The 19,629-nt window shown below is 33.5% G+C and overlaps 1 protein-coding gene across 2 annotated transcripts in view; it reads left to right on the top strand.

The window, feature by feature from the left end:
- LOC128559507 (uncharacterized) overlaps positions 1 to 19,629 on the top strand; it is a 162,568-nt gene that overhangs the window by 68,645 nt on the left and 74,294 nt on the right. For both annotated transcript variants that reach the window (XM_053551332.1, XM_053551331.1), the window contains exons 4-6: positions 3,578 to 3,658; positions 6,106 to 6,170; positions 18,146 to 18,190. In XM_053551332.1, coding sequence (XP_053407307.1) covers positions 3,578 to 3,658; positions 6,106 to 6,170; positions 18,146 to 18,190 — 191 coding nt within the window. The remainder of the gene's footprint in view (positions 1 to 3,577; positions 3,659 to 6,105; positions 6,171 to 18,145; positions 18,191 to 19,629) is intronic.

The raw sequence follows: 19,629 nt of genomic DNA, 5'->3' as shown, positions 1-19,629 counted from the left end.
TGTTGACTAATTTTATGCCCCTTTTGTCACAGAATAGCAAATATGATGTTCACAAATTCAAATGAAAACTGCATATTAACCTATTAGCCATATTATCCATTTGTTACCCTGTCCGTTTCAAAAAAAAATCTTTAAAATCATTGCGCAAATAACAAATTTATTGCGCGGTGCATTTCATGAATTGTGCAGGCTTACCAAGCTTGCGTAACATCCTGCGAAAGACAAAATATAGTTCCAGAACATACAACTAGTATTTCATTGAGTCGGGTACCTCTGAAAGCATTGGAATGTCTCTTATCAAAGAGTTTACCACATCGATGAAGTTAAATTACGACAGCTTCATTTTAAATGACCCGAATAAGATATGAGCAGTACGTTAATTCTTCCGCGAGACTTCGCGGATGAATCCTAATTACATTCTGGGCACTTGTCGGCGAACACACGTGACCTGTTTATAACAACGCTTCTACGACTTTGCGTTTGAAAATACGGGCTTCGGTTTACCGAAAAAAATACTACGAAGATCGGTCAGATCAAAGATGCAAAATCTTGAGTGGCGAAAATGCAAACATCTACATAAAACTTCGTTCTAAATCGTAACCTTTCTGGAATTTTGACTTGTTCGGATAATTTGCTTACGATTCAGGTAGCAAAAAAATGAAACCGTCACTCATTCTGCGTTTCCTGATGACACATGGGTTGAATTTTGCAGTCAGTAAGCGGATGAATTATCGGGAGATGAAGCTCTTACTGGTTTGTTTAATTACTACAGATTTTAAGAATGATTTTATTTCTTATTTTTCGAGAAATAAGCAAATCATTTTAAACATTTAATTGTAGTTTTTGAAATCGAAAGTAGATCGTCTATGTTAGACTGCTTTGACGAAACGAAACAATTTTCAACTCAGCTCAATTTTTTTATGAAATGATTTAAAAAGAGGTTATTTCACCGTAAACTTCAATGCCAGGTACTGCCAATTGCTGCAAAACTGTCTTCGTATCATCACAACTTGTATAACATATTGTTGATACTGGAGATTTTGGCAGTATTTAGAAAAGTGTAATTGTATCCGGATATAATATTATGAATAAATATCGAGTTGTGTTATGAAATTTTAACATTCAAGTAACAGACATGATAGATATTATTGTAACAGAAATGATTCTAGAATTTATTTTTATAACACATACATTGAATATATATCAGACATATATAGTAGTCCTGAGGTATGACCTGAAAGTATAAGTATGAAGTGACAGTCATTCATACTTTGGATCTTGTAATACTAAAAAGAATCTAGGTAATATTTAGAAATTGAAACATATAATTTTCAGTAAGAAAACGCACCAAAGGCTGTATCAAGGGTCTACATTTTCAAAATTTTCTTGTGGTGATACCCCAAACCCTAATTGCAGGAGAGAGTGTCCTCCCACATCCTCCCTCCCATATTACCGCTTTACAGTTTGATACATTTGCCCTTTTACCAGCTGCCACAATGCCCATTTCAAAATCTGACTACAATTCAAAGCGGGAAGGAATACCCCTCCCCCACAATCAGCCTGCTACCGACTACGTAAAAATGGCTCAAACATTTTTCAGCCCAGTCTTGGCCTGTCTTTCTACGTGAATCAAAATGGATGATTGAAAGTACATGGTCTTGGGGACTACTGACATGGTTTTGAATGGATTAACAGGTCTGAAATAGAATAAATGATGGTTTTAACTAACAAAGAACTTTATTGATATCGGTTATCTTTTCCGAAATTGGTAGCTAGTCCGAGTAACCTCCCTTAGTTTCGAATGTGCAATTTTCCTGTCAGTGTAAACATTCATGACACTATATATTGACACTCGGCAACATTTACATATCTTTAAACGCAAAAGTAAGTATACTCTAAATTCACATCACTTATAATAAGATTGAAAAATACTTAATATATGACACGATTATCGAACCACTGTCAATTTTAGAGAAATATATTGGGTTTATATACTTGAGTAATGTCAATCAAAGTTTAACTAGGCATCGACTGAATGTCCATTTCATTGATATTTATTGTAACAAAATCTCTGTTCTGTAAGGAAAAGAAACAACTAAAAAAACTGAAACTGGTAGACTATTCTACCAGTACATCAATCATTAGCCGACTCTCAGGCCCTTCAGGCCTTTTATTTTCGCTTTCTGGATACAACTCCAATCCAATGCTCTAAACTTAAAATGTATCCTTATTGTCATCATTTGCATGTGTGGTATTAATCCCCATAACTCTGATGTGTATTTTTGCCCAAATTATTCCACTTTCATACTCAAATTTGTTGACAGACTTCGTGTTCTGGACATGATTTTGGTATTTTATATGTTAATGACTTGAAACTCAAAGAATACATTTACCACCATTATCTGCATGTGAGGTAACAATCCCAATAATTCTTATTTGTGTTCTTGATAGAACTATGTATCTTCCTTTTAAAGTAGAGGTCTCTTATTTAGACATATATTCATTTTACTGTCAAATCGCCGAATAGTGGAGTGCGCTGTCTTACGGACAGCTCTTGTTATAATAGCATATGACCAGACGAATGACATATCGAGCTAAAAGTTCTGTAAAATGAGCAGAATTTGCGTGGTTAGAATCGACATAATGAATATGTTCCAATAATTTTATATTTTTATATTAAAATATAGGCGATCGTTCGGATGCGAATATTAATTCACACGTGCAACGAACTCGTGATTTAATTATTACGCATCCCAACGCCCACCTATATTTTCTTAACTGATGAAGTACTGGGACATATTTATTATTTCTTAAGCAACAACGTTTTTATCTGAAAAAAAATGCTTTTGATCAGATACAAATTTCCATGATAATTGAAGTCATTTACATTTTTAATGTTATGGTCATTGTTGATCATACTTTCATTTGTTATGCACGTCCTCGCTTTCTAAAGCTAGAATCACACTGCCCCGGATGGGCTTGCGGAAGAGTTCCGGATTCCCATCCCCGGATTGCTCCGGATGTCTAAGAAAAAATGGGTTTTGCGAATTTGTTACATATCTAATGTAATCGTCACAGAACATTAATTAACCATATTCGAACCGGAATACAACCGTAATAGCTCGTGTTTTTACCACAGTAATTGTATACTGGACTGTTACGATCTTTTAAGATTTGTTACGATCTTTTCAGAACTGCTACAGATTTACTACGGATTCCTTACGGATATATTATCTGTGTAAAATCTTTGAGCATGTTCAAAATTTCGCACCATTGCCAGCCAGATGCCTCCGATTTCTAAACGGATACACCGAATGACTTATGAATGAATTCGCAGTTCTACGAATGCGTTATGGATGCAGTACGTATGCTACCCGGAACTCATCCGCAAGCCTATCCGGGGCAGTGTGATTCTAGCTTGAAAAACATTTTACTTCCAAAACCCATATATTGCAATATAGGTGTAAAAGTCCAAATTTGATCGTAATTTAGCTGCAATCTTTCATAAAATAAACGCATCACCGGCGAGGAGTAATATCAATGTTATATTATCAGGTGAATTTCATATCAATTCTAGATTCTCAAGGGACAATGCAAAAAGCACAAAAGACACCATCTCCCCTTAACACAGGCCTGAAGAATAACAGACAAAATCAGAGTACGTATTATAGTTCTTTACTTCATTTTTACTGTTTTGGTAACTGATTTCACTTCGCTGCTCTCTTCTTTAAAACTTGTTTTCATCCCTACTTCAATAAATGACTAACATCCTATACTTGTCGGGTTTAAAGAGCTTTTAAGTACACAGTTAGCGAAAGGTTAAGGAGGTAGATTACGACAAACTAAATTAGTTTAAATATCTGTTCTTCTCGGAAAAGAATCATATATCTGGCTCCGACCTAATGCTTAATGTAGATACCTACCCTAAGCCTTCTTTACGCAAGGGAAACAGTCTGTTAATTGTAACTGTGAAATTCTTGAGTGAACACCGTTTGTTAATCCTAATCATGTCCATGTAATATCAGTGCAAAGGAAAAGTAACCTATCTATGTTAAATGCTATGCATGATAACTCAGTCATGCATCTAACTGTACTGAAATTGATTTCTTTGATTTTCTAATATTTCTAAATATTTTTCCATACACATAAATTGGTAAAAGAGAATGTTCTCTTTCTAGCAGTAGTCTTTGCAACATATATCACCTTGTGAAATTCTGTGGGTTTTGACTGACTTTTTCAAACAAATCGTCTGTTGACAAAATTCACCACAGAAAATGTCACACTTTCCTTAAAGCATTAACAAATTTGATCTTTATATAGTTTTCTATTCAGATTGCTAATCCATATGGCAAATATGCATGCTTTTTCCATGCTTAGAGGTAAAAAGTGCATAGTTTGCACATGGTTCTAGGTCAATAGTCGCATAAGTCTACCATAAAGTCTTAGCAGAATTGTCTCCATTTTCCCCCAAATAACTCTTTTTCAGAAAATGATATTTTAATAATTCTTTCAGTCTATGTCCTTTGATGCACTTAAATACAGGTATATCCAAAATAGATAATTCCTACTTGAAGTTTGTATTTTTAGATACACTGCCTACTTAATGGTTTAACAATGCAGACATAATGTAGAAACGCTTCTAAACATTTCCGCCTTAAAAAGACGTGCTATTTGAACTGCTTTTAAACAACCATTATTTGCTGAAATATTTTCTATGAGTCTTTCGCTTGAATATTGATCAAAATTTACTACTATTATGTAATTATATTGAAATGTTATGCGGAATTTAAGAAAATAGAAGATGGTAACTGATGTTATTGGGATAACAGCTGGATGAAAGTTACTAATTACGGCCATTTTTAAATAAAACTTTGGCAGTTTGATTCGTAAAACCTATTTTCCAGTTTCCGTTGATAATTTATTACTTATATACTAAAACTATGCTCTAAAATTGTTCAAAGGATTTCTGTAGAAAATTGAGGTTTCTTAAATTAAATTGATGTTAGCATGGAAACAAAGCCTGTCATCTATATATCTAAATGTAAAATTCAAAAGCGTTGACACGGGTCTATCTAAGAAACCAGGTTCAGCTTTTAATTTGCATTTCAACAATACCCATAAAAAATGTCAGACGAGGGGTACTGCTGTAAGTATTTTAAGCCCTGAAATATGTTTAAATAAATGCAAACAGCACAAAAATATTGCCTGCGTTATAAATAAGATGTTTTAAAGCTACATTTACAAGAAAGATAATTCTCTTTCATAGTTTTGATCATGTTAAAAAGCAAGATATAACCTATTTTAAACATTGCCATGGTTACTTTAAAATTTAAGAAAAACAGGGTACCATGCACAGTGCTTGGTATTATGCTAATTTATGCTAATGTATTTAATTTACCTAAATATTCCATGTCGGTCATCAACAGAATGATCCCCGCTACATATATATTTTAGGTTTCTATACGACAGCCAGCTAACGCGCATACTAGGAAATTTATCAATAATGCAGACTTGAAACCAAAAAACGTTAAAAAAGTGTTAAATATCCGTAAATTTTTTCTTCTTTCAATATAAAATACCTTTGTAGGGTCCTCTACTTCAAACCTGCATAAACCTTGTACTGGAACAGAGAGAAACGGAATTCAGATTGTAGCAGTTAAAACATTTCATTACACGAAATACCAAAAAAAAAATGATGCGGTTCATTAATTTGAATTTACCCTAGTAAAAATGTAACCTACCTCATTAACCTTTAACCTGATGAAGTGATTCTGCCTTTGCGACCAGTGCAGACCAATATCAGCCTGAACATCCATGCAGGTTGATCATGGTCTGCACTGTTTGCAATTCAGTCTGTATCTTTTTGGTTAGCACCCCTTTTTACTATCAATTTTATTTTCCAAATTGAAAGATGAACAAGTTCATCATAGACATTTAGCAGGGTAAGCGTTAACTGAATTTGATAAGTGATGCTATACTTATTTTTCAAACATATCTGCACTATTAAAATGGTAGAAAACCACGTTAGCTTGTTTACTTCAATAGTTTCATTCAATAAATAATATATCTTAATAATAAAAGAAGTTTATTTTGCTATTTCTGCAGAATTATACCAATCAATGACGAGATCGCCTGAATATGGACGTCGCAACAAGAACAAAAAGCAAAAGGTATAACATTCCTTTTTGTATTTTCAAAATGCCCGTTATATTGCTTTTGATGTAATAGGATTTATTTTATTTGGGAATTCAAATTTATAAATTGCATTATGTTTGATATATATATGCATGTTATTTTGCAAATTTAATATCATGCACAAAACCTAGAAAATAAAAGAAATACTTATCACAATGTCTATGTTTTGACTGCCTTCACCAAAGATTTGGAATCAACATGGAATCCCGAATTTCTGGTAAAGACAATTGTATTGGAAATAATGTAAGTAAGAAAATTAGCGGTCTCATAATTACGTATTGTGTAGAGGCAAGTTTTGTCAGTTGTGCAGTTTTTAAAGGATTATATCTGGAGTCATTCAAAACAATAGGAATTAAATGACGCGGTTCCAATAAAAATCTGGCGAAATTTGGGACCGAAATTTCAAAAAAGAAAATCAAATTTAAATAATAGCTTAACAATTTTTTCTGGCTGTAACAAGATAAAAACAGAAAAGGTAATAACTCTAATAAAAATACATGTAGTCTGATCAAATTTCTGTTCCTTAACATGCATGACATAGGTAGGCAGTTAGTAGTTGGTAACTGAACATTTGAATAACAAACTTCATGCTAGTTGCAAGTTGGTTATTCAAAATTTATTCGGCAAGTTATTAATATTCAGCGCTTTAAATGAAGAGTATTGAGGACAGACAGTTGCCAATTTGGCTTACTACCTACTAAATAGAAATATCACTATGCTAAATATATTACATAAAAACTATTTTTGCGCTTCACTTTCAATATAGTTTGCAACGATCATTGCAGTTACCAGTTTTCAGTAACTTGGTTACTCAAATGTAATCATTCAATTTAGCGTTTGATTCTATATATTACTATTCAACATTCTGCTTACATAAAGACCAAAACTACCGGTTGCCATTTTGCGCGAATAGCCATCTGCCTACTGAAACGGTAGATTGTTATTCAAATTTTGAAGAAAACTATTACCCAGTTCAAAGGGATCAAATCATCAAATAAAACGCTTGATTTGCTCTTAGATATAAACAAATGCAACCAATCCCCGAAATGAACAGCAGAGCCAATTGACAATGCACACGAAAATAACGAACTACCTGCTGATAAGCAGTTGGTAACTCAATATTTTCGACAGAAAATAACTTTTAAGTCGCAAAATGATAAATCGTTTAATTTGATTATTTATTAGTTCTTAAACAATAACTTTAAGCACTGTATATGTATTCAGTGGTTTGCAACGATCAGGGGAGCTTGTTGCAAATACGCGAAATGTTTCAGATATATATTTTTTTCAGACATAAAAGGATAAAATCATTTAATTTATCGCTGAATTTGCTCTTAGATATCAATATTCAACAATTTTCGTTCAATATGTAATGTTACTCCCTGTGTAGTTCCGTAACCGCTTATTATTTTAGATGCGGTTTTCGGCACATTATAGAGCAATGTATTGGCAACACAATGTTATATAAGTTTTAAAAATCGGTAGATTCAAAGTAAAAATATAATCATTTGAGTGAGGTGTACTCGTGTATACTGGACAGTTGTATGTCCAAAATATTGAGATTGTAATATGCAATTCCTTGATTCTACTATTCAACAACTAGATATATATTATCTTGATTAGAGTCTCATTACTATACATGATAAACAATACAAACACAAAAAAAGAGTTACAAACAAAGTATAGTACCAATCAAATTTGATTTATAAGAGACTGTATACAAATTTAAAACATCTATACATATTAAGAACACATTAAGAATCTAAAATTCTATTAAAATTTAACACAAAAACTGTCCGTAAGACAGCGCTATCGAACTTTCTTACTGCTTAACTCTGAATTGCAAGTGAAAATTTTATGATACACTGTGGTCAAGACATTCTAACTTAAAAAGTGGCATAACTCTGTTAAAATTCAAATCAGAGTTATGGAGATTGTTCCTCCTGGTGAAGATTTTTATAGTAAATGACCATTTATAGTTTCAAGTCAAACGCTTTGATAGTAGCAGAGACTTAATCAAAACTTTAACCAAAAATTTTTAGTAAAAAAGGGGGATAGCACTATCAAAATTTGAATCAGAGTTATGTGGATACATAACAGGAGAAATTCTGGAGTTGACTTTGACAATATAAAACTATTCCAAGCTTCAAGTCAATATCCTTGATAGCAACAGAGATATTTGATGATATAAAAAAAAACAACTTTTAAATAAAAATTAATCCCAGTTTAAAAGGGGCATAACTCTGTCAAAATTCAAATCAGAGTTATGGGGAATTTTTTTCCTGGTTAACTCTCATAGTAAATAACTATTTTAAGTTCCAAGTAAAAAAAAAAAAAAAAAAAAAAAAATCAAAAGTCAAAAAAGCTTGGCGTGGACTCTGATAATAAATAACTATTTTAAGTTTCAAGTCCTAAGCTTTGATAGCAACAGACTTCTAAAAATATGACCAACGACGACACCGACAACAACAACGACGCAGATGCTGGGGATAGCGCAATAGCTCTACTTTTCCTTCGAAAAGTCAGGCTAACAATAGCTTAAAGACCTTAAAATTTGATCACAGAATAAAAACATCGGTAAGACTAATTTTCAAACTTACATTGGTTATCAGGAAGTAAGATACAACATATTGACATTTTCAAAGAGAACCCCTTTTTAAACGTCACTTAAATAGCACTTTTTGAACAAAGTCTATGAAAAACAAATACAATTGAAACAGTTTAGTAATTTTCCATCAGTGTATTCAACATTTTTCAGAGCAGTAGATCATACTTTCTATGATAAACGCATACTAGTATTTTTCTTTTCCTTTTTTTCTTTTAAAAGAATTTAACATCATCTCTATTTACAATAAAATATAAAAACAAACTATATTAGTGGTATAAACAATTTTTCCTAAGTTTTAAAATTTCTGAACAGGATTTGGCAGTGTATTTAATCATATTTTCATTTGACGGAAGGAAGCATATTTTTTCAGTATCAGAATACCTGTTGAAACTTGGACATATACTAGTAGCTTTGTCAAATAACACCTGGCGTACATCATTATACAAATAACAATGTAAGAGAACATGTTTCTCATCTTCTACTTCTATCTTACATATTGGGCAAACCCTATCACTGATATCAAGTCTCTCATATCTTCCGGTTTCAATGCGAATTGGTGCGACATCCATTCTAAATTTAGCTAAAGCTGCCCTTTGACAATATGGTAAAACCATGTTAACATATCTTTCACTATCAAAATCAAATTTAAAATTTTGATATACACGCAACTTATTTTTACCTTTTCCATCTTTCCCTAAAATACTGTGTACAGACATAACCCAGTCATCTATGTAACAGCCCATGGCAGAAGTTGTAAGATTTTGGATAAGTCTTTTTTTAAAAACTGGAGAGCTAAAGTCACAATAATCAGCACTTTTATTAAATTTGTGAAATAAACTTTTAACTCTGAAATACCAGTTTCTACAATTTCTATTTGCTGTACTACAACAAAATTTTGCGATTTTAAAATTAAGCCTCGTCTGACTCATAGTTGACAATCTTGACCAATAAATAGCAACAGATTTCAATTGTTTTACAAATACTGGGTCCCAGTCCATATCTCCGGACAAAGCAGAGTTAGGGGTATATTTTCCTGTTCCAAGAAAAAAGCGCATGGCACGATTTTCCACAGCCTCAATACAAGTAAATCTTGTTGTTCCCCAAATGGAGGCTCCATATGCAATAACCGGCCAAACCATAGAATCATATAATTTCTTGTAAACATGATGAGGCATACCGCCAAACAGTTTATATTTAGCTATTAAAACACCTAAAGCTCTGTTTGCAGCCTGAGATACAAACTTGGCCATAATATTATAGTCTAAATGTTCACTTAACACCATGCCAAGATAAACATATCTATCAACAATATCTAAAACAATATTACCACAAGAGAACCTAAAGTTTGTTTTATTTGTTGAAACATTTCTAAAATGAACAATATTACTTTTCTTGTCATTTATAGACATGCAGTTTCTTTCACACCAATCTGATAAGCAGTTTAGCATCTGCTGTAGGTCTTGCTCATTAGAAGCTATCTGTACAATGTCATCAGCATACAGCAGAATTGATAACATGTCATTTTCACCAATATTCACTCCCAATCCTATAGCCTTTATTTTAACATCTAAATCATTAATAAAGCAATTAAATAGTAAACGTGACAAGATACAGCCTTGCCTTAAACCTAATTTAACATCAAACCACTCTGATAATAGACCGTTTACCTTATCACAGCATGTAACATTTCTATAAATTGACTGAATGGCACTGAACATTTTTCCATTCACCCCAATATTTTTTAACTTTTCAAATAGAATATTTCTATTAACATAATCATACGCCTTACGAAAATCAAAAAAAGATGCAAATGTACTCTGCTTTTTCTTAATACGTGATTCTATAACAGATGATAAAGATGATATATGGTCGACCGTACTCCGTTTTTTCCGGAACTCATTTTGCTCATCTACAAGTTTTTCATTAACATCTATCCACTTTTCCAGTCTGTCATTAAGAACTGAGCAATAAAGTTTATACATAGTAGGTGCAAGATTTATACCCCGATAGTTCAAGGGTTCACGAGCATCAGTCATGCCAGGTTTTGGAATAGGATTCAAAATACCTTTGCCCCAATCAGAAGGTGTTTTTCCAGTTTGAAAACAAACATTGAAAAATACATGCAGAAAAGATATTGCCGTGTCATCTTTTAGAACTTCATAAGGTATATTATCAAAACTGGGTGCTTTGTTTAGCTTCGCTTTATCAATAGCCTTTTTTACTTCCAAGATAGAAAAACATTCCATCAGACTGCAGCACCTCATGATTTACAATATTACTATTTTGATAAAATTCTTTGTTTAAAAGATTGCTAAAAGTATTTTTCCAGTGATTTAAGACTTTATCAGTATCACAATCTACAGAACCATCACTGTTTACAATTTGTATAGGTATTTTATGTACCTTTTTACTTGCAACACCATTTTTGCCAATAGTCTTCCAAAATTTATTTGGATCAGTTTCAACAGAGTTAAGTAGCTCGCATTGTAACTTATACCAATACTGTCTTTTACATTTTTGTACCTGTCTGTCAAACAATTTGCGTTTATTACAATACACAGACTTAAACACAGTTCTTTTGCGATTTATCAGTGGTTTTAAGCCATTGCTTTTCAAAAGAACAAAGATCATTCCATATTGCAGTCAAATTTTCATTCCACCAAGGTTTGTTAAGCCGCCTTTTCTTATTACACAAAGAACTGACTGATACAGGTTTTTTACAAGGAAACTTTTGATACAGTTCTTCAGTAATTATTGAACACATAGATTTATAAGTACCGTCAATATTTTCCTGTGTTCTAGCACTCTGTTCAAGTAAAAAGACTGTTTCAAAAATACTGTTGGAGGTTTCAACAGAAAACAAATCAGTTGGTATCTTGTGTACTTGAAATTTAACCCCATTTGCACAGGTTTCTTTTGAACTTAAAGTATCTTGATACAAACTTTTATCTAAAGTAAAATCCAATGTCAGCATAGAGTGATCTGGGATGCATAGTAACTCATGCACACAAGCCTTTTGTACAAGTTCTCTAGACCTTACAATGTTAAAATTACTATAAAGATGCAACGAGTCATGGCTTACCAGACAGTAATCTTCTACTGAACACCCCTGAGGCCTTATACAGGTAAAGTCATTTTCCAAGAAATGTCTACCATTAAAAATAACAAAATTAACATCGATCAAAAAATTCAAAAGCATTTCTCTATAGTTATTACAGGTATAATCTACAATATCTCTAGCTGATAATTCATCTACACCTTCAATATAATCTGGTAAATCACCACACCGACTATTAAGATCTCAAAAAATACAGATTTCACCTTTGTTTTGAAACTCGTATATACCAGTTAATAATTTATCAAAAAAAAGCATTTGCATCAATAACTCGTGTTGATGATACTGGTGGTAAATAACAAACGCAAAAATATAAACAACTGTTTGTAACTTTATGACATAAACATACCCAAAGTATACAACTGAAGCATTATAATCAGATAAAATTTCATCTTTAATTAAAAGTCCTACCCCACCCGAACCAGTCCATGCATTAACATGTACATCCCTTCTGTTGTTTCCAAAGAAACTATAACCATTAACTTCAATAGTTTCATCGTGCCTTAGATGAGTCTCTGCCAAACTTAAAATGTCCAAGTCCATGTTATTAATACACGCTTCCCTAACTTTAAAATTACAAGAGTTTTTAAGCCATTAATGTTCCAAAATCCTGATTTCACTCAGTAATGCCCACGTCTGCCACGATTTTGTCCTCTGATGTTCCTGTTCCCACGACTATTCCTTCTGTAGTTTCCATGGTTGTTTGACCCACTCTGCCAGTCACCAGGACCACCACTGGCACCACCAGAGTTACTATTTGATCGAGTAGAATTATTATCATTTTTGTTAAAGTTTATGTTTCTGTTTCTTTTATCATATGAACTCCCCCTCGATTCAGAGGAGTTGCCATCCCGATCACCGCTAGAAAACCTGTTACCGCCAGAATCACCCCCTGATCCATTCACAATCTTTGTACCTCGCACTTTGAGATTCGTCTGTCCCCGGTTGATAGCGTTAACAATATTTCTCATGTTAGAAGCCATCCGACGTTCCTCTTTCGTCTGGTCACTTTTTATATAAACTGATTTGTAGAACAATGTCTTGTTGAGTTTGCTTTCAGCATCCATTATCTTACTTTTGTCATCCATATTTCTACATTCACAAATAACAACACCTGGAGTTCTGTCTGAACTTGAAGTCTTCCTTTCAACTTGCACAAAATCAATGCCCGGCAGTTGTAACACTTTCTACACTAAGTCTTTCATTTTCTTTTTAATGTTCTCAGATGTGTTGTAAGGCAAATTACTCACTACAATATTACGTTGAATATCAGGTTTATTCCTACCAGTATCACCCTGATTTTTATGACAATCTGAGATTTCTTTCATTTTCTGATTCAGTTCCTCTATGTCACTTGTAAATTCACTTCGTAAGTCGTATATTTTATTCTCCATATCCTTTGAAAGGTCATTTTTCATACGTGAAACTTCTGAGCTGATTCTTTTATCAAAGACTTTAGTCATTTTATCAATAATCTTTTTTTCTGAGTCCGAGAACTGTTCCTCCAAAGAATCGATCCTTGAATTTAATTTACCCGACATTTCATGCACCTTATTTGATAATTTCAACAACAGATATTTAATGTCAGTATTATCAGTATCAGTCTTCATTTTGTTCGACGAATCTTCAACATATTCATTATTCCCAGAGATCTGTCTTTTCCTCGAAGATGTTGAAATCTTTTCAGCACTATTTACAGTAAATACGGAGTCTACATAGTTCGCATCCTCATCTGCCATCCTTCTGTGTATTCTGAAGTCACTAGCGTAACCAACTGACACTAACACGACCAAACAAGTGAGAGAAAGTACGTTTTTCTGTGTCGCGAAAATATATAATCACACAGCCTACCGGTGCTCACACCAAAAGCTATTCTGTCGAATATTCATCTTGTCAGTTTATCAATGATTTTGCTTCTTAACTGTCCAAATTTCCTAAAAATTCACTTCTCAACGTTACTCTAACCATAAAGTCTTCTATTCTGCTGAACCTCTCCTCTCAAATCCTTCTAAAACCTCAGAAAAATTGAAAATATTCACTGCCAATTTCTAGCAAAAACGTGTTCATAGGTTACACACCACTAGAACTATAGTTCAAGTTTCAGTTTAAACGGATAAAACAAATCATGATCTTCACAAAAACATATGAAAACTAAAATAAAAAAGTTTATAACAGTTTTGATCTAGTATACCTGAGTACATCTCACTAAAATGATTATATTTTTACTTTGACCTGCCGATTTTTATAATTTATACAACATTGTGTTTCCAATAAATTGCTCTATAATGTTTTGAAACCCGCATCTAAAATAACCAGCGGTTACGGAACTACATACGCAGTAACATTACATATTGAACGCCCCTCGTATACAACGATTTGATATATAGATCAGTATTCGAAACAACAGGAGGGCTGTTTGCAAATTCGCCTGTAATTAACCAACTCCCTACTGGTTGGCAGTTAGTTTTTCGATGTTTTTCAGAAAATCTTTTCAGGCGAAAATGATTTTTTTTTTCAATTTAGCACTCGATTTTCACTAAGATATCAAAACCGATCACTTCTAATGACTATGTCAGTATTAAAAACATCCAGGAGAGCCAGTTTCAAGTTCGCTTGCGTATAACAAACTTTCTACTGTTCTATTGTCGAAATTTTTCAACTACCAATCAACTTAACTGTCATTTATTCAGATAATATTTGATCATCTCAGTAAGTCAGAAGCAGCTTGTCTCATAAGATTTTATAGTCTTTGTACCATATGTAAATATCAAATGAAACAATGCATTTTCTAAAACATAACATTTTGAGAATGGCTGGTCAAAAGTAATGTTTCATTTTAAAGCACATAACGTTTCATGGACGGACGGGTGGACATCTGGACAGGTGGACGGACGCTCATCTATTTTTTGCATGATCAGTTCTTATTTGTAATGGGATATGAGGGATGCAAATTATTAGTTTACAATTACAGATACTATCAGTATGATTAATAAGGATTCAGTCTAGGGTGTATCGAAAATTGATCTGTACAGTAAATTGAATCCAGTAACTGTTGCATTGTCTTACCTAATTCAGCTTATCCTAGACACACAAAAAATATTTTGTATGACATAAATGGAACGGTTTTTGGCATGTAAAAACATCATTGTATTACAACTGAAAAATCAATTTAAGCAAATTACCTTTGTAAAGAAAATTAACGACCTCATTAAAAATGACAAACTTTTATATTAAAGACTCACTTAATAAATAACCAGAGGTATGTCAACATAATCGAAGAATCAAGCATGGAACCAAAAGGGCCATGAAGACTCTGTATAACTTACCTGACTTCGTTCACCCAGATAACCTAGTACCTAATTTGACCTTAATTTCATTATGATAAACGTTCTGACCAGATCATCTATAATAATTTGAACTATTGACCAAAATGAACCAGCAAAAAATCTGTTCTAGACTAAAATACGCATTTTGGAAAATCTTTGTGAAGTATATGTTGAAGATGTGACCTCTAGAACAAGGCTTATCCAAGACTGGACGACGTGACTTAGTCATATAATCCCGGTTGAAAACAGATCTAGAATTTATAAAGACAAACATTCTGAAAAAGGTTTATAAAGATCAAATAAAAATGCGGCCTCTTTGTTGTAAACAAGATTTTTCATTCAATCTAGTGACTTAGTCTTTGACCTAGATAATATGCAGTTTCAATCTTGACCTAAATTGCATAGGACTGAGAGAGTTTAAGGAAGATCAAAATGAAAATTTGAGTGTTGACTATGTTTGGGGGCCTCCGTGGCCGAGTGGTATAATGTTGCTGACTTCAAATCACTTGCCGATAAGGGTTTGAGCCTCACTCTGGGCGTTGAATTCTCCATGTGAGGAAGCCATCCAGCTGGCTTACGGAAGGTCGGTGGTTCTACCCAGGTGCCCGCTCGTGATGAAATAATGCACGGAGGGGCACCTGGGGTCTTCCTCCACCATTCAAGCTGGAAATATGACCTAAAATTGTGTCGGTGGGACGATAAACCCAACAAATTAAAAAGTTAGCTATGTTTATATATGTAATATGTATCTATCATAGGCTGTTGAAGTCATACTGAAATTAATAGTGCATTATCTACTTTAGGCTTCTGATGAGTACTCTTCTGTATTGAGCGTTCCTAAAAATAAATGCGTTACAGATTTCATAAGCTGGTGTTGTTAAATGTTTTAAAAGAACCCAACACAATAATATATATCTCAAGTAAGCCAGTTTTGAATCTGTCCTTTATTCTAGAAAGGTCAACATTCCAAAAAAAAAATACGATCAAGTATAAACTTGGACTCTACAGCGTTATTGTCCGTAAGTATTGACCTGGCACTCATTAATCTTCGCCAATATTTTCGGGCGTTTTCGTTTATTTACGCAAGTTTAGTATCATGAAATTATCTACGTTACTAAAGTAACATGTAAAGTTTATCGAATACACGGTGGCGTGGAGGTAACGTGTCTGACTTTCACGTTCGTTACCACGAGTTCGAAATCACTTTCGTGAATAGGGCTTTTTTTCAATTAAATGTATTGTAATGTTATCGTTTATATTATTTTATGTATCATATTTCATGAATTTTAGTTCTTTTCTCTTGTATTTTTTCTGGTTGAACGCTGGTGATAGGTAATTTGTCTTTTTTATCTAAGATACTTTTAAAACAATTTTATTCCAATTTTTACAACGGGTAAATATGATTACTTTTAATAAATGAACCATAAATATCACGATACGTTTGATCAAATGAGTAGTATTTAGTCTGCATATAAACTTTGGGGGAAAAAAAGATATGGTCAGACGTAGGACTCGAACCCACAATCCTGATATTGGAAAGTAAACGCTTTGTCCGCACAGCTACCTGCGCATGTGACAATATAACAGTTAGGAATTATATATGTAATATTTAGTTATATCGCTAGTTATATTCGGACACCGAAAATTAATTTACGGAAATATACGGAATATTCATGAGTGCCAGGTCAATACTTACGGACAATACCAATGTTTTTCTATTATTTAACTTTGTGACATAGATTTTTATTTTGAGGTAACCACTTTCAAACTATGTGTATTACTTAATAGGTGGGCCGGTGGCCTAGTGGTAACACACTTGACTGCCAATCCAGAGGTCCGGGGTTCGAATCCCGGTCCAGGAACTGGAAATTTCTGAGATGCTCTTGAGTGTCTCCCACCTGTGGCTGCGTTTGCTATATGTAAAGCGCCTTTGAACGTGTTTACCATGAAAAGGGCGCTATATAAATCTGGTATAATAATAATTGTATAGGGACAAACATTCTGAGGATAAGGTAGAAAATATTGATTCTAGAGTATTAACAACGTTTACCTGTTACTACTATTTGACTTGGTGTTTGTCCCGGGGGCCTCCGTGGGCTGCTGACTTCAAATTACTTGCTCCTCATCGGTGTGGGCTCGAGACTCACTAGGGACGTCGAATTCTTCATGTGAGGAAGCTATCCAGCTGGCTTACGGGAGATCGGTGGTTTTACCCAGGTGCCCGCTAGTGATGAAATAATGCACGGTGGGGCACCTGGGGTCTTCCTCCACCATTAAAAGCTGAAAAGTCACCATATGACTTATAATTGTGTCGGTGCAACGTTTAACCCAACAAAATAAATAAATAAATGCCTTTTGACCCAGTTGACCCACATACAAACTCCTCCGAAATCACTGAGGTAACATTCTGACAAGTTTCATTAAGTCTGGGTCAAAACTGTGACCCGTAGAGTTTTAACACTCATATTATTGATGACGGGATGCTCTAAGTGCTAACATTACACATCAATTTATCGAAACTGAGCAATTAAGTTTACACTTAGTTTAAAATTGTAAAGTTTCGGATTTTTACTGGTCTCACTTTTTGTGTCATCTGTTTTTGTTTTTAATTCTCTTATTTTTATCATATTTTTTGCTTCTCTAATGAATTCTAACCTTACCTATCTAAAGTAAGAGGTCCAAAAACCTATTTCTGAAGGTAAAACTTTGCAAAAAGACAAGTTTTCTACATACATGAGTCGTATTTGGAAGAAAGGCTCAACATAATTAATATGAAACAGAATATATTTTCATTTTTAACAAGCTAATTAAAAACTACATATGATATTTTTGTGTTCATAAATGCAGTTTTTAGAAGAATATAGACGTATGGTATATATTTTATTCATTTCTTTTTTGTAGAGTCAAGACGAAGGACCTGAAATATCTCGGCTTTGTGTTTTAATGGTAAGATCTTTCGTACAAATTGAAATCTTGTTTAAAAATCTTATATTATAGCTTTCCAGATATGTTTGTAAAGAAGTGTTTTCCTGGTATTCACATAGACATGTAAAAGAAACATATGCCATATATAACATGATATAATATTTTTTCCTAACATCAGAAACTTATCACACGTCACAAATACGAGTAAACATTCTACTAAAACTGTCACATATTCCATTAAATAAAAAAAAAGAAATATGTTTGTTTTGGATTTAGCGCTGTTTTCTATATTCGACGGGCAGTTAACCTAACCAGTGTTCCTGGATTCTGCATTCTCAGCACGTAACTTCCAACTTCACGACATAAATCAGAGGCGGAGGACGAATTAATTCGGGCACTGCCTTCTCTCAAGTCGTTACCGTATCCCAGGATTGAACTCACGATTCATAGATCTGCGCTCCTTCTACTGAGCTCAGCTGGTAGGGTTAAAGACAGAAAGGAAAAAAGTAGCGGTTGTGACTGAAACCCGCTGTAATTCAACAACGGTTAATTTAACACAAGTGTAATTCAATGTTGCCATTATCTATATATGCGGCTCAAGAATCGTAACATTGTACGGAGGACCGGCGGCTAAAGCTTGCAACCCTTGCTTTCGTATTTACAAGGTTTCACATTTTATTTCAATAAGCGTCTGAGGTGTCAACATTAAGAATGTAACAATTTCCAAAAATTTTAGCAGTACACTCATCGGAAGTTTATAAAGATACGCTAACGCGTATATGTACGTAAGTTTGGGATAGTATCTCATATATCATGATTAGTTATGATTTAAATCAAATAGCGCCTGTGGCATAAACTTTCAAAAGAATGAAAAATTAACCCTGCCCTTTAGAAATCTGCCGTCAATATATGTGATTATTTGCATGGAGCAGATAATTAACCGGGCTCATGGCAATTTATCTCATGGTCAGATGTTACTTGGCTTGAGAAGTAAGAAACGAAACAGTATAAGACCTTGGGATATGCGTCCGTGTGTGCTTAGAGAGGGTTAGGGATTATAACGAAAAAAACAAGAGTCAAACAACTTTACTCCCATAGCGGGGTGGCTAAGTAATTGCTCATACGTCTGAAATCATTAACTTAAAAATATTTGAACTTGTTGTATTATATGGAACTATGATATTTTACAATAATGATGTTTCAAGTGTGAAGACTAAGAGCTATATGCACAATTGCATATGCATAAATTCTTCCTTTATGCAGTTTATTGTAACGGAAAACTTGTTTATGGGTATTTTGAATAAGAAAAAGATGAAAAAGTAACCATTACTGTATAGAAAATATATTTAAAGCGATTTTCAAAAATAACATGATCAGTATTTTACGCAAAATTGTCGCTTTGGCGGATGTAAAACATTTCTGCATTGAAACTAATTCGCACTGAAGTCCCAAGTTTTACA

This window comes from Mercenaria mercenaria, chromosome 9 (genome assembly GCF_021730395.1).
Source record: "Mercenaria mercenaria strain notata chromosome 9, MADL_Memer_1, whole genome shotgun sequence".
NCBI lineage: Eukaryota > Metazoa > Mollusca > Bivalvia > Venerida > Veneridae > Mercenaria > Mercenaria mercenaria.
This window is presented reverse-complemented; position numbering and strand designations above follow the sequence as displayed.